Below are 19,841 nucleotides of genomic sequence, written 5' to 3'. Positions count from 1 at the left end.
TTGGACAGTTGATTGAATTCAATTCAAATAATGTCAAGTGTTGATAACGAATAAGGTCACTTGGCGCCACTGATAAATATATATTAGCAAGTTCAATGATTGAACTGTGAAAGCAAGTAATTTTTAAGTAAAGGAGTAAAAAAATGAATAAATAATATAAGCGAATTCAAAATTTTTGTTTGGAATTAATTATTAATATATATCTAAAGTTCTAATATATTTGAATAGATCAATTTCAATAGATCAATACTAATAATAGAATTATTAAAGTTTGTAATAGACACAATTATACAAGTTTTGTATAGTTAACTTAGTAATTCTGTAAGCTTAACAAATGCATCTGCGACTGTTTTATTGGTCTTTAATCTCAGCAAATTGTGTGGCATCGTTGAGTGAAGCTCTGTTTAAATGTTATTCGCTGGATGCGTGAATTGTGTATCCAATGGCAAAAATAAATAAATCCCCAAGTCCATAACTGATAAACAAACATTGTGAGCGAGTGCCTATCGCGCTTCATCGGTCAGGGAATCCAATTAAAAAGCCTCCAGGAACAAGAACAACAAACAGACCCACATAATTGACATGAATTACAAACTATCTGTATTTCCCACACGAGACGCTGGGTATACGGCCTGCCATTATGTGTCCAATAATTTCCACTAGCGAAACGCAACATATAGTAAATAAATAACACATGACTCGATTGCTGCCAATTCTCACGCTTTCAAGGGCGGGGAAAGTAGAGATATACATAAGTATTATATGTATTTGTATGTATATGCGGATACTTATACCCCTATCAATTTTGCCGGGGACCAAAGGCCACAGGCTCTTCGGCTCACATAATGTTCGTAAACATAACAGCGAAGCCATCTCGGTTTGAAGTAGCGAAACTGGCAGGAAAGAGGCAAAAACAGGAGCCAGGATCAAGTGCTCGAAGCAATTGAACCGGCATTCAAGTAAAGTGGGCTTTAATAAGCCCTGGGAGAAATAAGCCGTGAAGTAAAGTAAGGTAATGTAAAGTACAACGAGCACCGGCAACCATTTTAAATTACAGTAAAAGTTCCCTAAGGCGAACGCTTGCTGCTGATACGATACAGTCGAAAGACTTTAATTTGTTTCGAGAACTACAAAGTGAAAAGTAAATGAACTTGAAAATGAGAAGACTGCACAAGCATCGCCACATTTCGGGCAGTAATGTGAATTTTTTGTCAGACAGTTCCTACGAAAGTTAGGTTAATAATTAATTAAAGCAAGTGTGCACTTAGAAACATTTAAACGTTTAGAAGTAGGCAATTAATTTACTTGGACTTGCAAAAAACAAGTCATTAATCATTTAAAATAGGTCTGTTCCGACTTTTTTACACCATGCTTTTTTTCATACGCTGTCAGCAAACAAAATTTATGAGTCACAAGATTATAAGGGGAATTGAATAATAGGTTAAGAAAATACTTACATCATTTTGGGAAAAGCTTAGTTAAAAACTAGAGAGAATGGTGTAGTCGATTGGCTCGAATATCGGATACCTGTTACTTAGCTAACATTATGTTATATGTCTTACATACTTCTAGTATCTAGCATCTAGTATACTTTATCTAACTCTAAATGTATTTAGATGTGTAATTGGTTTCTAACTTAGTATGCATGTGTAGATAAATCTTTAAGCATCTTTAAATCCATTAGTAAATCTTCTCTTCCATGACGGTGTAAATGTTTTCAAAGCACTGAGGCCGAGTTAAGAACCAGTTTAAGCTCTTAACAATAATCACCACAGGGAATTGAGAAATTTGTCAACCGAACTGGCGATGATCATGATGATGGTGATGATGACGATGCAAGCCTTGTCGTTGCTGCTTGACTTGCAATTAATGTATGAATGAATGAATTTCGCGATAAGTAAATTCAATTATCCGTAACATTAATGAATGCGTAAAATTTAAGCAGCGAGCGGCAGCCAAACCGGTGGTGGCTAAGTGATTTTGTAATCAATTTTCAAGCACCGTCAGAAAGACAGACAGACAATCGCAAAAGTGGGCAGTCAGCTAAAGAGCAAGTGAGCTAAAAAAAAAAAAAAACTTAATAAGGCGTTAAGCGATTTTAGTGTGGGCCTTTCGGCTAAGATATGACTAAATAATTTCATAAATATTTATAGATAAAGTGTTGTGCAAGTGGGTAGCAAATGAGGCCTATAGGAAAATGAAAAATCTATTTGTTTTCAATATGTTCAACAGATTTGACATATGTGGCTTTAAACGTGATATAGCTTAATCCCATTAAATTAAGGTTATAATATATAGTTCATAGGAAATCGGGTTTTTAGAAAGTGTTTACAATCGAATAATAGTGCTCTTTAATTTTAACCTATTAATAAATTCTAAACGCTGTTACTTTGTAGTCCTATTATAAACATATGATTATTATAATCTATGTTAAATTAGTAAATTGTATCTTTGTATCTTTTTAATTTTAACCTATTAATAAATTCTAAACGATGTCACTTTGTAATCCTATTGTAATGTAATCATTTGTAATGATTATAATACTCTATGTTAAATTAGTAAATTGTATCTTTGAAATGCTTTAAGGCTGCACTGCACTTAATCAGTTTACCTTGAAAACTAGTTTAATGTGCACCATGACACCATCGTAGCCAGCAGATACTTTATTATTTAAATTTCTGAACTTTGCGTAATTAACGCCCGTAAACATTTTGGCCATCCGGCTATAACCGACGGAAGTGTTGCAAAAATAGAAGTGTTGACCGAAATGCGCCAAAACAAAAACAACTTCGAACAGCGAAATAATATGAACAACAAAAATGAATTAAAACTTCCGCTTGCAGTTCGGTATCTACAAAAAAAGCATCTACAAAAGTTGAGGAGGCGGACACTGCAAGTGGGAAATGGGGGTGATGTTGGTTGGTATCGCAGACATGGCCAGGTTTTGTTATTTTTCGTGTTGCTGGGTCTCCCACATTGATAAAGCCTTTTGAAAAGAAACTCGCTCTTAAAGTGTCGGACATGCTGGTGTCTGCTAGCGGCATTTTCTTGCTGGAAACGGGTTTTCCCAGGCTTTTCCCCTGCCTCAGACATTCCTCTCTACCTTTTACATACACATATACATTCATATATATATTCACTGCGGTCTTTTTGGGCCATTGAAAATGCACTTTGGTCTATTCTAATTTATGCGGGCTAAAGGTGGTTCAAATGTTTGCTCGAATGATGCATTTAATTTCGAGTTTCAGACCTTAAATTGTGTCTTAATTTTAGAGTGAGTGTTTGAAGCACCTGTAAACAGGCCGTCGATGGGGCGTAAAATATATAAATAAATAAAATGATTAGCGCCATGTGATAAACTTGTTGTTTAGTGATTGGTTCAAAGTGTGCTGTATATGTATTTATTTGTCTGATTTAAATCGCTTTTTATGATGACTTTATATATTATATATAAAAAGGGGAAAAATCGGTTCGAAGCATCATAGGAATATATTTTCTGTTGAATTTAACGACATTTAATTTGGTCCGTATAAAAAAGAGAATAATTAATTCCACTCTCTCCAATTTGCTGAACTATTTCTATGGAAAAGTTTGCCAATCATCCGATTGAATAAAACATTTTGCACTTGAAATTACCAATTGGTTTCCCTTCAATTCAGCCAAAACTCAATTTGCGCACATAACAATGACGCAAAAGCTGTTAAAATAAAATATGTACATATGTTTTGCAGAAAAAAAAAAACACCGCCAAATAAAAACCAATTCAAAAAATTAAGCGAAAAGCTCTACACACTATATAGTAAGAACCCAACCTTCAATCGAAATGCATGTCACATGCAATAAAATGTCGTAAGAAGTCACGTTCACAGCCATACAGAAGTTGCCGGTAATCGAACTTAGCGCAATCCCTGAGATACAAACTAGCGGCAAGTTGATCGAAAATTTGTAGCTGCCAACGGAACTTCAGTCTGCGAATGGACTCTAGACTTATCTCAATTTCCCATATGGCCTGTAAAGCCAAGCAATTACTTTTTTTGGCCTCCCTTCGGCGCGTAAAGAAAGCTTAAAATTTAAATTTCTATTATACAGTCATGACAACAGCAGAAGTTCATCCAACCGTGGGGGGATTATAGACAATTTGGTGAGTGCGAGGATTGGCTGCGAAATAGAAGGCACTGAACCAGAAGAAAAGCCAAATTCTTATAGAATTTAACATATATTTAAACTAAGTGCTTAATTATGCAAAAAAGTTAAATGCTTCAATTTACAAATATCTTTCATAGAAATCCCGCATATGGATTAATTAAATTATGCAATGTGCCGATGAAGAATTATCTATATAGATTAATTAATTATATAATTATAAATAAAATTATAAATGCCACATAAATACCCTTTAAAAGCATATTATGATATTTCAATCTTTATATTTAAACCACATACCAATATGAAAGTACATTTAAATTCCACTTGAAAGTACTATCCCACCCATTTGCGTGTTCAGCCGAACGGAACGCTTGCCCCTTAATTTTCCATCTAATGCGTTACGTATTGTGGGGCCATATATATATTTGTACATACGTGCTGTTCCTCTCATTTGGAGACTGATAAGAGGTAGAAACTATTGCGTGGCTTATCAATTTCGTGGCCATATACGCGTAATAGAGTTCCTTCACCTCGTCCAAGTTGTGCCCGACCCACATGGTCGGAAAACAAATAAATATTTGCTCAATGGCGCTACAGTTAGTGCCACATTGGTATGTGCACTCCGATGCGTGGCTGGTGCTGTCTGTTGACCCACAATAAATGAGGAATCGGATCGGATCGAGGCACTGGCACTCATATGGCGGCACAAGCCAAACGGGCTACCAATAATAAACAAACCGCGAGAAGTTGAGGGGCAGTCTAGTTCCCAATACCCACTCCCCATCGACTTCGGTTCGCTGTGTTTACATATATAATTTTTGTTTTCATTGCATTCGATGCGGGTCACGCTTTGCCAGAATAATACCAATATGCCATAAAGAATTATTCGAAAAAAGATTACAATGAGATAGATTGTCACAGGGCAAGATACCAAAGGGGTGAATTACAAATAAATTCTAATTAAGTAAATAAAATGTATTTCCCATTTTTTGGTTGCCAAATTATTTATTTAAAGCTGATATAACAATAATTTAACTGATATAACAACTAATTTAAAAGGTAGTATAAAACTCCACAGCAAGAATCCTTGAAAAGAGCCACAAATTTTAAAAATGAGCCTAAAATAGCCATTTTAATTCAATCGTGTATTTTTCGATTTCTGCCCAATAACTTTATTGCTCATAAATTTGTCTATCGTAGACACCGCTCCCCAAATTGCGAACTTCACTTGATATTCCACGCCCAAATAACTGTCTTTCAACGCACTGTCAATAAATCAACGAAATTGTTCAACAAACTTTTCACACTCCATGTAGCAACTTTCGTATAACATTTAAAAAAAGCATTTCAACACACAATGGAGCTGCCGAAAGAATAATGCCATAATCTAACTTTATATCATGACAGGTGGTGGGGGGAAACAAAAATCGAGAAATCGAGTAACAGACAAATCGATCGGCAATCGATATTTTTTTTACTTTTTTTGCTTAACGGCTTACACATCAAACAATTTAGCTCGGGTCCTCTCGATTTACATATCGCAACGGGGCTCACAAACAAAAGGCTATAAAATATCAATTTATTGCTTTATAATTGAAGGCAATAAATGTTTGTAAGAGCAGCCTTGCAGCTTTGTGGGCGTTTGCGGGTGTCAATCGAAAGGTGGGCGGGGCTTGTGGTGCGCCAGACGAGCAGAGAAAGACAAACTGTAATGACATCAGTACGTCATTCAGACAGTTGATCCATTGAACGCAATTCCATTGAATTGAATTCGAGTCAGCACACAATATTTCTGTTTTGCTTGCTTTTTCAATTTGCAATAAATTTGCCTCGAATGATATAGAAAATAATGGGGGAAAAAAACCTAAAACAAAAATCGACAAAAAATGTGAATTGCAAATTTTGTTGATTGTTTTGTACTCCAAGGTTATTGCCGGATGCCTTTTGTCATAAATATTAGAAATAAATTGTATGCTTTTATTGATTTAGCTTTGCTGAGTTGTATAATAGTTGTCAATATAATTATGTGAAATTTCAAAATGTGCAAATAAGCAGATAATTAGAAAACACGATTTCATTAGGAACGCAAGAATGCAATAATTTGTATTATTATATAGAGTCATCTCTTTCCAGTAATCAAAATTTCATTAAACTCTTCTCAACTTGAGCCAAATTATTTCCCCTTCATAAAGCCGAACAAAAGTTTTTGAAACTTTTCACCAAGGAAGGCAATAAATATCATTGACTTTGACTTTTAGTTGCTTTATGTTTTACCAATGAATTTAGTTGAATTGTTTTGGTTCCCATTGAAAAAAGTGCAAAAAAATCAAAAAGTGAATCTAGCTTTGGCAAGCCAATGCTTATATACCCTTGCAGTATTAATATATTTAAAAATAAATGAATTATTTATGAACAAAAGAGTATTATAGTATATATGGTAGTATATATGGTATTTATATTGTTTTTTGGTCCTGTATGCCTCATTTAGTCAGTATACCCCCTTGTAAGGGTATAGCAAGCCTGGACAACAACAACAGTAGCGGTAGACAAGACTTTGGGTTAGCCAGCTACGAAAGAGTTTTTCCGGGGAAAACAATTTGAAAACAACTTTGGCAAAACACAAACAGCACACAAAACGATGCTGCCTAATAACAGACACTGGGCCAACTGTTGGTCGGTGGATTGGGATTATGGATAAGATGGAATGGTCATCAGCACATATTCAGAAATACACTTCCGGGTAAACAAAAAAAATGAAATGCAAAACTGCACTTCCAATTTGAAGTCGATGGGGGACTCCAAAGAAATTGCAGTAATTGACACTGAAAATGTGGCTGACGTTGGGAGCTGGCAAATGTTGATGGCTACAATGAAGCTGCTGTGCAACGCTGATGATGCAGCAGTTATCTATGGCATGGCAAAATATACGTAATTGCCACAGAACAGGGGCGCACAAAAAAGGGGTTAGCAAGGAAATGAAACAAATAGCATACGAAAGTATCTGTAATTATTATTTTGAATGTACTGACATTTGTTCATTTTGCATTGACGTATATTCAAGGTTCTAAGCACAGTTATATCAAGGATGCCACAACATTCACCCAAAAAATCATATTCTATAAACTTGTTAGAAAGTATATCTTTAAGTATTTTCCAGATAATCTATTGGATTTTTGTGTCATCATTTTGAATCTTATAGTTTAATTTATTATGCATTTAATTTAGGACTTTCCATTTATGATACGCCTCTGTCAGCTCAGCATAGGCATTTGCAAATGTAGCAGTTCAATTTGCTTTGGCCCAGCCCCGACAGTTGAGAGAGTGTGTAGTTAATGAATGCAAAGAGTCTAAGGCTCAATTAATGAAATTTCATTTAATTACCAGCGGTTGGCAGTCGAAATTGGCTGGTGCGGGGGACAAGTTGCCCCTTGGAGAATAGCTCCCAGGGAATTCGCCATCTCTGTTGAATGACTGGCGGCAATCGTACGTGCGGCATTGCGCCAAGGACCATTCGAAGTAGGCTCAGTTTTGCTAGGTCCTGCGCCTTGGTGCCCATTTTACAGTTGGCCTCATTTGTGGGTCACATGCAACAGTTTGCCCCAACTGGTTGAGCGGCAGCATCGTGACTTGCCACATCGATCAATACTGTGTGCTGCGTTTGTGCCGCTCGGCAATTAGTCTTCGGGGAGGAGGCTCCTCTAGCTGTCCTTCATTTATATGGCAATTAAATTCCGCATTGAAAGCGGGTGCGGCTATGTCTTGAGTGCGCCTCCTTGTGTCATTGCCGCAGGCCTGTTATTCCTATTTGCCACACTGAATCAGGGGAGATGAGTTATGTCCTCCGAAATGGGATGTCCCTGTTTGTGCGAGAGTGTTTCTCATTGAATTGGTAATGAGATGTTTAAGTTGGCAATTGAAGTTGCTAGCAGTTGAATATAAACAGGACTGGTTTACGCAATAAATTATATAAGTCAGGATAATGGTAGCTATAAATTAAAAGGATACATTTAGATACAATATACAAGATACATAACGCAAAAGGTTTTTGCTATAGATACAGATTAGATTCGAGGCACTTGATAAATTATTTTGGGACCACTTACCTATTTTTATGAACTTGAAGCTCGCTTTAGAGTGGGTTACACATGTGTAGTAAGTTGTAATTAGCTTAAGTCGCCACACACTTTGAGTTTTGCCTCATCACCGCGTCGAAAACCGATTAGAACAAGTTAATTACAGTAATCTGCTCGGAAAGTTGTTCAGAGCGTGACATAGTTGAGCATTCTGTGCATTCCGTGAGTTGTCTAGTTTTCCAAAGGCCACTTCACCTGCCAATTTGCATGTGTAATGTGGAAAAAGCCAGTCAAATCAAGTCCAGCATTGCAGTAATTACTCACCGCCGAAAAGAACAAAAATCGATCACTAATTACACGCAAGCCGCTGCCAATTCATATAATTGTGTAAGCCCAAGTCGGCCCATTAATCAGAGATTTCTTGCAAGGAGCGATGCAAATCGCTTTCGACCAGAATGCTCTGCGGTTTCGCACAAAACTGACAAATGACGCACACAAGAAGGTGGTATATCATAGTCATGCACGTGGAGAAACTCATATTTATTTGATGAAATTAAAGGAAAATAATTATATATAATTATAATTTCTATTATAATTAAAATTACTCATTAAAAGATTAAAAGATATCTACGCTTAAGTCGTATTTGAGAAGGGTAAATCAAGAATAGCCTTAAGATTCTTTTCTGTGTACTCCGCACTTAAATGCCGACTGACTCTCGACTCTCAGCGATCGAGTTGGAAAACTGCAAGCGACGTCTCCGCTAATTGATTTTGAGCGAGTGATTTGGCACGTTTGGCTGCAGTTCATTAGCAAAGTTGGACTGCTGCACTGAGTTGCGTTTTTTGGGTTGGGCCCTTGCGATAGACAAGACTCGAGTCTGAATACCGACTTGGCGTTCGAAAGACTCTTTTGGGTTGGGTCTGGCGATACCGATGGCAATGGCGACGGCGATGGCCTACAATCTGGCACTGAAGCCGGCCGACTTGGCTCGAGGTTAACTAAAGAAAGTTGGCAACTATTTTGGCACTAATGGATCTAACCATTTTTCCGCATTTTTTTCTATATTTTTTTCGCGCTCCAGATGAAAGACAGCACATACAGAAGAAAACATTCACAAAATGGATCAATTCACATCTCATCGATACCCAGTGCACACCAGTGAAGGATTTGTTCTTGGACCTGCGGGACGGACATCGATTGCTGGCCCTGCTGAGCACGCTGACTCAAACCAACCTGGTCAGTATATAACTCTAGTGAAGTGGTGGAGTGAGTGTTTTGGCGCTCTAAGTATAGCTAAAATCCATTTTCATCATATTGTAAAATATATAGATATTTGAATGTACATTTTGATCCGTCTCAGCATTTGCCAGTTCATAATCATGAGTTCTCCTTTCAATCCCTTTAGAAACCCGAAAAAGGTCGGATGCGGGTGCACCACATCAATAATCTGAACAAGGTGATTACCGAGATCCAGCAGCATGGTGTCAAGTTGGTGAACATCTCCAGCGATGACATAGTGGGTGGCAATGCCAAGTTGACCCTAGGCCTCATTTGGCTTATAGCGCTGGAGTTCAATGGCCAGCATCTAGTCAAGAGTCATTCGAGCAACGGGGTGGAGAAGTCCCTATTGGCCTGGGCACGTCAGTATACGGAAGCTCATGGCCTGCAGCTGAATGATTTCTCCAGTTCGTGGTCCGATGGAAGAGCCTTTCTCATGATCCTGGATGCTCATGTGGAGGAGCTGAATCTGCAGGCGGCTTTGCAGCAACATGCACTGAAAAGACTGCATTTGGCTTTTGACTTAGCACATAGGCACTTTAAGATTGAAAAGCTGCTGGATGCCGAGGATGTGCACACCCACAAGCCAGATAACAAGTCAATACAGATGTATGTGATGTGCCTTTACCACGCCATGGAATCCATGAGGACAAGGCAGCAGGAGCAGGAGCAGGATGAGGGACAGGATCAGGATCCGGGGAGAGTGCCCTGCACCAGCATCACAGACTTGGATGAGGTGCCACTGGACAATGACCAAACCAGTTTGGGCCTTTATACTTCAGACAGTGCTGGCAGCATGGAGCAGCGATCTTCGGGGGAGCTGAAGACCCACTCCATGCGTCCGTTGAGCACGGCCACCAATGCGAGTGTGGAGATCAGTGGCTATCAGTCAGCTCTCGAGGCAGTACTCACCCTCCTACTGGAAGATGAGCAGCTGCTCTCACAGAATTTGCCGGATCCCCAGGATTTTCAGACTGCCAAGCTGCAGTTTCACGAAAACGAAAGCTTCATGCTGAAGCTCACCGAACATCAGGAGTATGTGGGAGAAGCTCTGGAGGAGGGTAGCAACCTCATCAACGAATCCCAGAAGGCTGGAGCTGGTTTGAGTCAGGAGGATCAAAACGAAGTGAGGCAACAAATGGTGTTGCTCAACGAACGTTGGGAAACCTTGAGATTGCGAGCCTTAGATGTTCAAGCCAAAATCCTAATGAGACTGGCCGAGTTTCAGAAGCAAAAACTCGAACAGCTTCGTCAGTTTCTCACCAGTGTCGAAGATCGTATATCCCATATGAGTGATATAGGACCTACCATAGAAGAAGCGGAAAAGCAAATTTTGGAAGCCCAGAAACTGAAAGCAGATCTAAGTGAGCAGCAGGAACTGGTGGATAGTCTGAGCAGCATGGTGGTCATTGTAAACGATACCTCTGGCAACTTTAATGATCTAGAAGATCGCTTGAGTGCCTTGGGGGAGAGATGGTCGCATGTGGTGAAGTGGAGTGATCTGCGAAAAGAGAAACTGCAGCAGTATAAATGTATCTCCAGATGGCTGGATGCCCGCGAGCAGGATCTCAAGCTCATGGAGAGTCGCGATGTCACAGATGTGGGCGGCATTACCCAGCGTATCAATGAGCTAAACTATTGTGCCAAGGATCTGTTGGAACTGCAGAGATATCTGATAGATCTGCGACAAATGGTGGCTGCCACATTGCAGGATGGTGATGACAAGGGCGAACGGGTGCTCATCCAATTAGAGAGTTATGAAGATCGTTTAGATGCCTTAAAGCAGATTGTTGAAGTACAAACTGTGCGAATCGAAACGAAGGGCTTTAACTTTGGACGAGATCGAGCTAGCTATGATGACAGCAGGGTGGTGCGTCCAGAAGGATGGGTGGACTACCAGATGATCATACGCTTCGGTGAAGATGATTCTCAGGAAGACGATGACGAGCATGACTTGGCCAGCAAGAAGCGGAAGCTTAGAAACGCTGACAATTTCAATGCCCTCGAGAATCACATCATGGAGCACTTCGGCTATGTCCAGGAAGTGGAGCAAAAGCTACAGCAGTTGCAGAGGCAAAGTCTTCGGCAACAGTGTGAATTACTCAAGGAACTTCAGGCGGAAAACAGTCGACGCTGCGGTACTTTACCCGAACTTAAGAAACTCTACGAAGTCTGTGAGCTGGAGGATCCGTCGAGGAACCTTCTCCTGGAGGAAACACACATCAAGCAGCTGGAGCAACGATATGCGAACTTGTCTCAAAAACTATCAAGCCAACAGAGCGAAAGCCGTACGCTGTTGGCCAAGGAAAAGTATTACAATAGTCTGACAGGATTTAAATTAGTTTTAGCTGATTCCAGAGATTGGTATAAGCAACACGCCGGCTCAGCAAGTGGCAACGAGCTAGAACAGCGTTTGAGCCACATGGAATCCCTGTCATCGGAGATTTCAGAGGCCAAGACAGCCACCGAGGAGCTGGATGACAATCTAATTGAATGGAAGCAGGACTTCGGTCTGTTCTACGACAGTTGGCATGACATGAAGCAGGCTCTGCAGGCCCTAATTCAACAGAGAGGCGGCGAAAGTCTTTCACGGCAGTTGAAACAAGTCCAAGATTTTGTAACCAAAGTGTCTAATCAAAAGGTTCGCGTTTCCAATCTGGAAGTCATGCAGAAGCAGCAGCATTTGCTGAACCAATTGGTAGACGAAATGGAGTCCCTTCGGCTAACCTACGATAATATACCGAAACACCTGATTGGCGAAGAACTACAAACCACTTGGAACCGACTTCCCGAACAGCTAAATGAGCGCGTGATTAAGCAAACCACAGCTATAGAAAACCTAAACCACTTTGCTGCGGAGTATAATGCCATTATAGCCATGCTACGAAGTGCAGCCGATTCCAAGTTGAATGGAAGTGATGGTGGTAGCAGTCAAGATCTCCGAAAACTGGAGATCGATGTGATAAGCGCTCGAAATTTCAGCGAAATTCTGATCAAGGAGGCGGAGCCAGCCCAAAAGGAGTCGCTACAATCGCAGATTAGGGCTCTCAATACGTTGTACGATCAAGTGGAACAGGTTCATCGGGAGAAGAAGCAACAGCAGACGGTCCTGCAATCCCAGATTGATCTCATCCAGCTGAGGCTCAAGGAAACCGATCAGTGGTTAACTGATCTGGAGAATAATACACCCAAATCGGGAATTAGCGATATAGTAAACTCCAACGAGTTGTTCCAGAGCAAGAGTCGCTTTCAGACTCTTAAAGAAACCTGCGAAAGAGAAACCACACAGTTCAGGGATCTCAACGAACGTGGTGGTGAGCTGCTCCTCCAAATGGATGAGCTTCAGGACCAGGATAGGGAGTCCCGATACGGATCGCTGGCAAAGCAATTCACACGCATCAATGCCAGATGGACGGAGGTCACCGAGCTGGTTTATGCGAAGACAGCTCTTCTCGAGCATATATCAACGCAGCTGGGGGAGTTCAAGAAGTTCATGGTTAGCGAGACGGGTTACCTGGACAAGTTGGAAAACAAGATACGAAACACACCAGAGAATGCAGCCGACGCAGAGGAGATCATGGAGGAGCTTGATGTAAGTTTGTCGACACACTCCCTTTTATCATATTCCCTTCAAAATCCCATTAATTACCTTTTCCCTCAGGATCTGGAGAACGTTCTGCGCTCGCACTCTGAGGAATGGCTGGACAAGATTCAGGAAATTGGCAACGAGCTAATTGACAACGAATTCATGGCCCACTCCATACGACGCGACATTGATGAAACCGTCCAACGGTGGACACAACTCCAGCAGCAGGCCAAGAAGCGAACCGAGCTCCTGGAGCAAAAGGTCAGCGAGGCGGAGCAGTCCGAGAAGTGCATCGTGCAGTTCGAAAAGTGGCTGACCCGTGTGGACGACATACTCAGCGATTATCTGGAGAACGATGTGACCCTTGCAGATCAGCCGGAGGATTTCCAGGTAGGTTCTCAATAGCATGAGTAGCCTTTTTAGCATGTATTGAAATTTGTAATTCATGAATAGCGCTTGGCACGCGAGTTTGTGGCCAATGAGAAAAACTTTACGGAGATCAGCGAACTTATTGACGAGCACACGAGGAACGGCAAGGTGGGAGCTGCCAATCGCCTCCAGGAGCAGCTTAACCTGATGGAGGTGCGGTTCAAGTACTGCCAAGCCAAGCTGAGCAAGTGTACCGCACCCCAACCTGCCTACGAATCGCATTTGAATAGGGCCTATACGGATCTTCGAAACGTGGAGCGATCCACACAGGTACTAGATGTCGCATCCGCCGGCCCCAACACGGTTCAGGCTCAATACCAAAACTGTCTGGTAGGTACAATATATTCTTAAGGATATTTAAAAAAGTAGTAATAAAAAGCAAACATTTATTCATGATAATGCTATTTAATAGCATTAAATTGGCTAAAATAAATTAAACCAAATATTTTTGTAGCTTTTTACAAAACTTTCTTCATTCTTTCACAATTCACAGCAAATTTATCGCACTCTGTCGGAGATAAAGGCGGAAATCGAGAGAACTATTAAAACCGGTCGCAGGGTTTGCGAGGACAGGTACACAAAATCGCCGAAGCAACTTAGTCAGCGGATTGATGCGCTGAAGCACCTGTACAATGCCCTCGGAGAGAATGTGACCCAGTCAAAGGCGTTACTGGAAAGCCTGCTCAGATTAGCGAGGCAATTAGAGGAGTGTTTCGATTCGGCGGACAGCCTAATCCGGCGCTTTGAGTCGCCGCAAGAGGTCCATGACAGGAACTCCATACTCCTGGAGTTCGAGGATGTGCTGCGAAGGTGCGAGGACCACTATAATGAGTATAGCAAATCCTGCGACCAGAGCTGTATGGTGGAAACCCGTCAGAGGATCGATGGCTTGAAGGCCACGTACCACAAGTTGACCAGTGCGGACATAATCAAGCGGCTCACCGAGATGAAGGCCACCCTGCAGAACCTGGACAACATTTCACTGGAGACTTTAAAGTACGAATCAAGCTAAAGTATTAGGCATTAGAAACTACGTTTTTCAACTTAATCTCTTTCTAAATGAATCTATCAGGCAGTGTATCCGAATTTGATTACTAATTTCGATAATTCTTATTGAGTTAGGTGATTCTCTATCGTTTAATGTCACAACTAGATTTATATGTAGGTGAGGAAGCTTAATGCTACATTAACTTAATTAAGCCTTCTCATGTTCAGGATGCTGTAAACCCCTAATCTACTTCTTCACCTAGTAATTGTAATCCTTTGCAGGGCAATGGAGCACGACCTGAAGGAGATAAATGTGCCCTCGAATCCGGAAATTGAGAAATTGCAGCAGCAAGTAATTGCAATTGTCGTGGTGAGTCGGAGCAAGCAAACCAATCCTCTTAATTACGCAAAAGCTTCCTTTCCGCTTTCCACAATGTCCTTGCCACCTGTACATAATATATGGTCCATCCTTTCCTCTTTCTGTGCTTGTTATCGGGTATCAGTTTTTTGCTTACACTCGTTTTTTTGTCTTTATTTGCTTACCTCACATTTCGCTTTTACATCGGAGTCGCCTCACACTTCCCATTCCATTGAGGCTGCTTCTACTCGGACACCTTTTGACCCGGCTCGAAGCAAATGGAATTGGGTTTCAATTTTCCTCTACTTTTACTCCTTCTGTTTCACATCATCGATTCTACATCATTTGATTTATCAGATGTACAGCTTGATTTAATGTGGGATGATTTAAAACTTAAATCGTACTCAACAGCAAGACAAAATGGGATCGTATATATATTTCTTGAAATAAAGATTTATTAAACATACATATCGTGCCAATTACTTTTTAGAGTAACCATGTTTCTCTACTTCAATTCTGGGCCATAAAATCAAAATTTATAAAATTATTTTTAAATTCTAGTTGACCACAAACTAATCCATTTTATATTAAAACCAACCAGAAATCAACACATCCCACAACCAATTGTTTCTGCTTAATAATGCGCTTCTACCATACTTTATTTACTCAACCCATTATTCTTTTTATTTTGCCAGTTTCATAAACCATTAAATAATCTTTCCACCTCAAGCTAATCCAGAACCAACAACATTTACTCGTACTGGTAAATGCCAAACCATCAAATCTACCACATCACCCCAGCTAGAGATAATAAACCATTATTATAAATATTGAATAAAACCAGAAATCACCGTATCACTAGAGCTCTACGGGGTCTAACTTTGGTGTCATTTTCACGCTTCCAATTTTAATGTGTAGAGTTTTATACTTGATTCCCCTCTAATTGTTGTTGTGGCGTTCGATTGGTTGTGGCTGCGTCAAATGTCCAAACCATCCCAAAAACAACATAAAAAAGTAATCCTTCCAATCCACCGCTCACCACCACCACCAAAAACAAAAAAAAAAATATATAAAAATCCACCAATTACCACCGCTCACCACCAACCAACCAACGCTAATAAATAAGTGGCCACTGCTTTTTTAATGGAGAATATGTATATAAATGTAAAAATACCTATATACCAGTCTTGATGGGCTTTCAGAAATGCATTTGTTTAGTTTTGAGAGTCTACAGAGCTATGTAATTTACACCAAACTATGCATTTGTTATGCAGGATGTGCTGAAAACCCGTTTCAATGAAGCCACAACGCTTGCCGCTCGAAATACGAGCTCTCCCGAAAATGACGACACGGAAATAGTTGTGGTCAGCGATACAGTGCGTCAACGACGTGCCAGGACACCCCAATCGGGGGAATCGCCATCATCCGCCCACACCAGTTCCTCGGAGTCGCCAACGAAGGGTGTGGAGAATACTCCGGTTGCGGTTGGCGACCAAGTCCTGCCGGATCTCCTTCCACCACAAACATTCCGGCTGGCCGAGTCCAGTACCCTGTTCTCGCAGATTTCCCTTAATCCCGAGAAGGTATCCACTCCACCACCTAAACCGGTAAAAACTAAGCGAAAGGCCCCAAGTTCTCCCGCCCAGGTGGTGGAGATCAAGGTGAAGAACATCCAAAACGATAAAATGTCTGTGCAGAATATTGATCTGGAACCGCAGCAGGGTGAAATCGTGGACACCGTCAATATCCTGGAGAGTGTGGAACCATTTGTACCCGAATATGTGGAGACCGTACAGATTGTAGATCTCTCCGAGGACTCGGATTCATCGGTTAGAGTTGATAGTCAGGGCAATGAGGTGCGACGATCGAAGAGCAAACACTCTTTGCACGAGACTCCACTGCCCAAGGTTTCGGATAACGATGAAGATTCGGCGGGACAGGAGGAGGACCTCCTGCGTCCCTCGGCTGAGAATACAAGCACTCCGTTCCTGAGGGTGGAAAAACGCCGCATTTCCTTCGATGAGAAACGCAAGCGAGTAGCTAATGAGCGCGATATCCTGCGCGATTCCGAAGAGGAGGAACCCAAAACACCGGATACTCCACGGACAGCGCAAGTCTCCAAGCCAAAGCGCTGGCGCCAACTGCAGCCAGAAATGGATGCTCTGGAACCCGAATCACCCGGTCGCGATAGTTTCTATAGTCCCGACAAAGAATCCGGTTTCGATGCTGAGCCTCTCGTGTTTTCCGACGATGAGGATATACCGCGTTTCTCGCTGGAAATGACACCAACCATTGACTCCGATAGTGATACGGTAATTTGGTTGAAAGGCCTGGCAAATCAACTTCCCGGAGTGTTTTAAAGAATTAATACTAACTCGAGAAATATTATTCTTAATTATCCACACAGAGTCGCATTGAGACGCCCTCTACCAAAAAGCCCAATCCTTTCCTGAGCAAGGTGCTGGAATCGATGCCTTCTCCGGTGGATGACTCAAATGTAACGCTCAAAAGCCCGCTCAGCGAACAGCCCCAGAATCTGGATGATCGTGTCCGGGAGTTCGACAAGCAGGCCAAGCAGATGATCTACAAGTTGAAGCTTACGAAGGCCAAGATTGAACAGTGTCACGAAAGCGAAGCGTAAGATTTATTATGATTTATTTGCCTTAGAAGATTGATTCTATTTATTAATTTAAGGTTTGGAAATTAGGGAAAGTCTTTTAAAAAGCCATTAAAAAGCCTTTTAAATTTTACGCATGTTCACTTTTGTTCTAAAATACCAAGTATTATCATAATTTTGGTCAGCTGGTCACTCTGAAAGTTACACATGTACTTACTTATTTTACGATGTACGTTGTTGACAACTATTTATAGTTTGTGTTAGTATTACGAATAGCTAATTATCATAAGGATGAGAAAACGAAAAACCGTAGTCAGTGTAATACATACTAGTAAAAAGTTAACACCTAGTTTGTACCACAATATGGCACAAGTAAGCTCTAAATGTACATATGATATTTTAAACAAGTGACATTCGATTGAATAATTACAGAGAGGACCTGCGGCTCCTAATAGCTCCCGATGCAGCCACCTTGATATCCCAGGGTGACTCATTGGTTCTGGAAACCCATGGAAGGCAGGGCAGCATATCCCGCCTGGTGATGCGCACCCAAATAATATTGAGGGAACAATTCCGAGAAGTGCAGCAAGCCAGGTAAGGCACCATTAAAAGACATCTGTAGTTATCACTTACTCATTAAGCTCAATTTACATAGATCCAAGACCTCGGGAAGTGGGGCACCAGCTCCTCCACTGGACAGCGTGAACATCGAGGAGTTGGTTACCAAGGGACTGCGTCGCATCAACGTTCTCATAGAAAAGACCGTCGATCTAAAGTCAAGCAGTGATCTTGAGAAGCGCATGGAGGATATCAACGTAAGTGTACATGGCCATCATGCCAATATACACTGTAAATTACCTGTGCAAACTACAATTAAATCGCTTTCATTTAATCGCTGCAATTAGTCATGCACGTGGACATTGCGAAGACAGCGTCACATCTTTCGACGAGAGATGCTCGTCTCTTGCCGCAAGTTAATTGCCCTCTTGAGAATTTCGATGCACACATCTATAAATCTATAGGCAGTGGCCACCATAGCTAAATGGGTCCATTAGAAGCCCCAAAAATAAACACGACTGACACAGTTACACATCTGCATGCAGTTGGCGGTGGAGCAGACTCGTAGTATTTAGTGGGTCAGAAGAGAGATCGTGGAGTAAGAGAAATTTGAAGAGTTCTTTTCCTGAGCTGCTGCTCATTTTGTTGAGGATGATGTCTGTTCTGAAGGGTTGCAAGATATGATGGTTGTCATGTTCTATTAAATTATGAACATGTTCCTTTAAACGTTATGATGTATTCAAACATGAAATGTTTTAATGACAAGTGTCATTTTGTATAGGACTTGAATGCATTCTGTACATGTATTCAAAATGGGGAATATAAATAACTTGCTTAAGAAAAAGTTACTCTCAGTTTAAAGACAACTTTTTGAGGTCCCATTTCGAATACGTGCCCATTCATAAAAAAGAGAAAGAAATACAACTTTTTGCTAACAGCTACGCAGCTTATAATAAATGTAACATTTTCAACAAGTTCCATCCCTAGGCAACAGAGTCATTAATCACTGCAATCATTTGTTGTTTATTTTTATATGTATTATTTATTCAGTTTTTTGTTTGATTTTATGGCACCAGCGAGCATGGCGACAAACGCCAGCGTTTCAAAAAAAAAAGCGAAAAATGAAATCAAAAATAGAAAAAGATTTTGTATTTTCAGAGAGGGGAAGAGACAGACAGAGCGAAGCGTTTTGGGGCCGGAAAAAAGATTGAAAATGGGGAAAATTGTATTTCGAAGAGGCGCAAACATGTAAATTCGTCTCTTTGCCGGCGAGATGAGGCCTTTTGTTTTTATTTTTGCCCATTTTTTTGTTTGCGCCTCTTCAGTAGCGAACCATCTCCTTTGGGAAGCGGTTGCAGAGCTTTAAAATCTTTTCAAATTTTCCGATGTGTTTGCGGGCGCTTCTTTGTTGACCCAGTGATTGATTGTAAATTTTGCGGAAATTTCAGTTTGGCGCGAAGGGAAATTTCGACAGCAAAAACAGGATCGTCTGCAACAGTTTGCATCGCGCTGCATTCACGACCCACAAATGCAATTTTGCTGGTTGACAAACGCCGTCAAAGAGGTGGTAGGGTTTTCCGCCCCCAGCCACGCCCACCTGCGTCCCGCCCAACCTCGACCAGCTTCATTTGTTCCTTACCCTGAGAGATTGAAAGAGAGTCCCTGCATGATTGCAGCTGAAATTGAATTCCAATCGCCGTTGGCTGCTCCTCTCCCAAGCGGTGGCCATTTTGCTCGCCCGTGTATGTGTTTGTTGAGCTTCCGTTTCCGCTTCGAACTGCCATTTATTTTTCAGTTGCCGCAGCTCA

The 19,841-nt window shown here is 41.0% G+C and overlaps 1 protein-coding gene and 1 long non-coding RNA gene across 14 annotated transcripts in view; one reads left to right on the top strand and one right to left on the bottom strand.

The window, feature by feature from the left end:
* LOC6619064 (dystrophin) overlaps positions 1–19,841 on the top strand; it is a 134,762-nt gene that overhangs the window by 6,899 nt on the left and 108,022 nt on the right. For 10 of the 13 annotated variants that reach the window (XM_032720624.1, XM_032720614.1, XM_032720616.1 and 7 more), the window contains 10 exons: positions 9,302–9,456; positions 9,626–13,090; positions 13,160–13,474; positions 13,538–13,843; positions 14,007–14,509; positions 14,783–14,870; positions 16,133–17,170; positions 17,266–17,495; positions 17,908–18,069; positions 18,131–18,290. In XM_032720624.1, the coding sequence (XP_032576515.1) occupies positions 9,302–9,456; positions 9,626–13,090; positions 13,160–13,474; positions 13,538–13,843; positions 14,007–14,509; positions 14,783–14,870; positions 16,133–17,170; positions 17,266–17,495; positions 17,908–18,069; positions 18,131–18,290 (6,422 nt within the window). The remainder of the gene's footprint in view (positions 1–9,301; positions 9,457–9,625; positions 13,091–13,159; positions 13,475–13,537; positions 13,844–14,006; positions 14,510–14,782; positions 14,871–16,132; positions 17,171–17,265; positions 17,496–17,907; positions 18,070–18,130; positions 18,291–19,841) is intronic. The other 3 variants (XM_032720621.1, XM_032720620.1, XM_032720619.1) reach the window with 1 other exon arrangement.
* LOC116801400 lies at positions 7,649–8,679 on the bottom strand. Its single transcript, XR_004361984.1, has 3 exons — positions 8,544–8,679; positions 8,250–8,474; positions 7,649–8,132 (listed from the first exon to the last, which is right to left on the bottom strand). It is a non-coding gene; the product is annotated as an uncharacterized LOC116801400 (long non-coding RNA).

Source organism: Drosophila sechellia, chromosome 3R, assembly GCF_004382195.2.
Source record: "Drosophila sechellia strain sech25 chromosome 3R, ASM438219v1, whole genome shotgun sequence".
Taxonomy (NCBI): Eukaryota; Metazoa; Arthropoda; class Insecta; order Diptera; family Drosophilidae; genus Drosophila; species Drosophila sechellia.
Note: the sequence above shows the minus strand (reverse complement) of the source record. Positions and strands in the feature narration are given on the sequence as shown.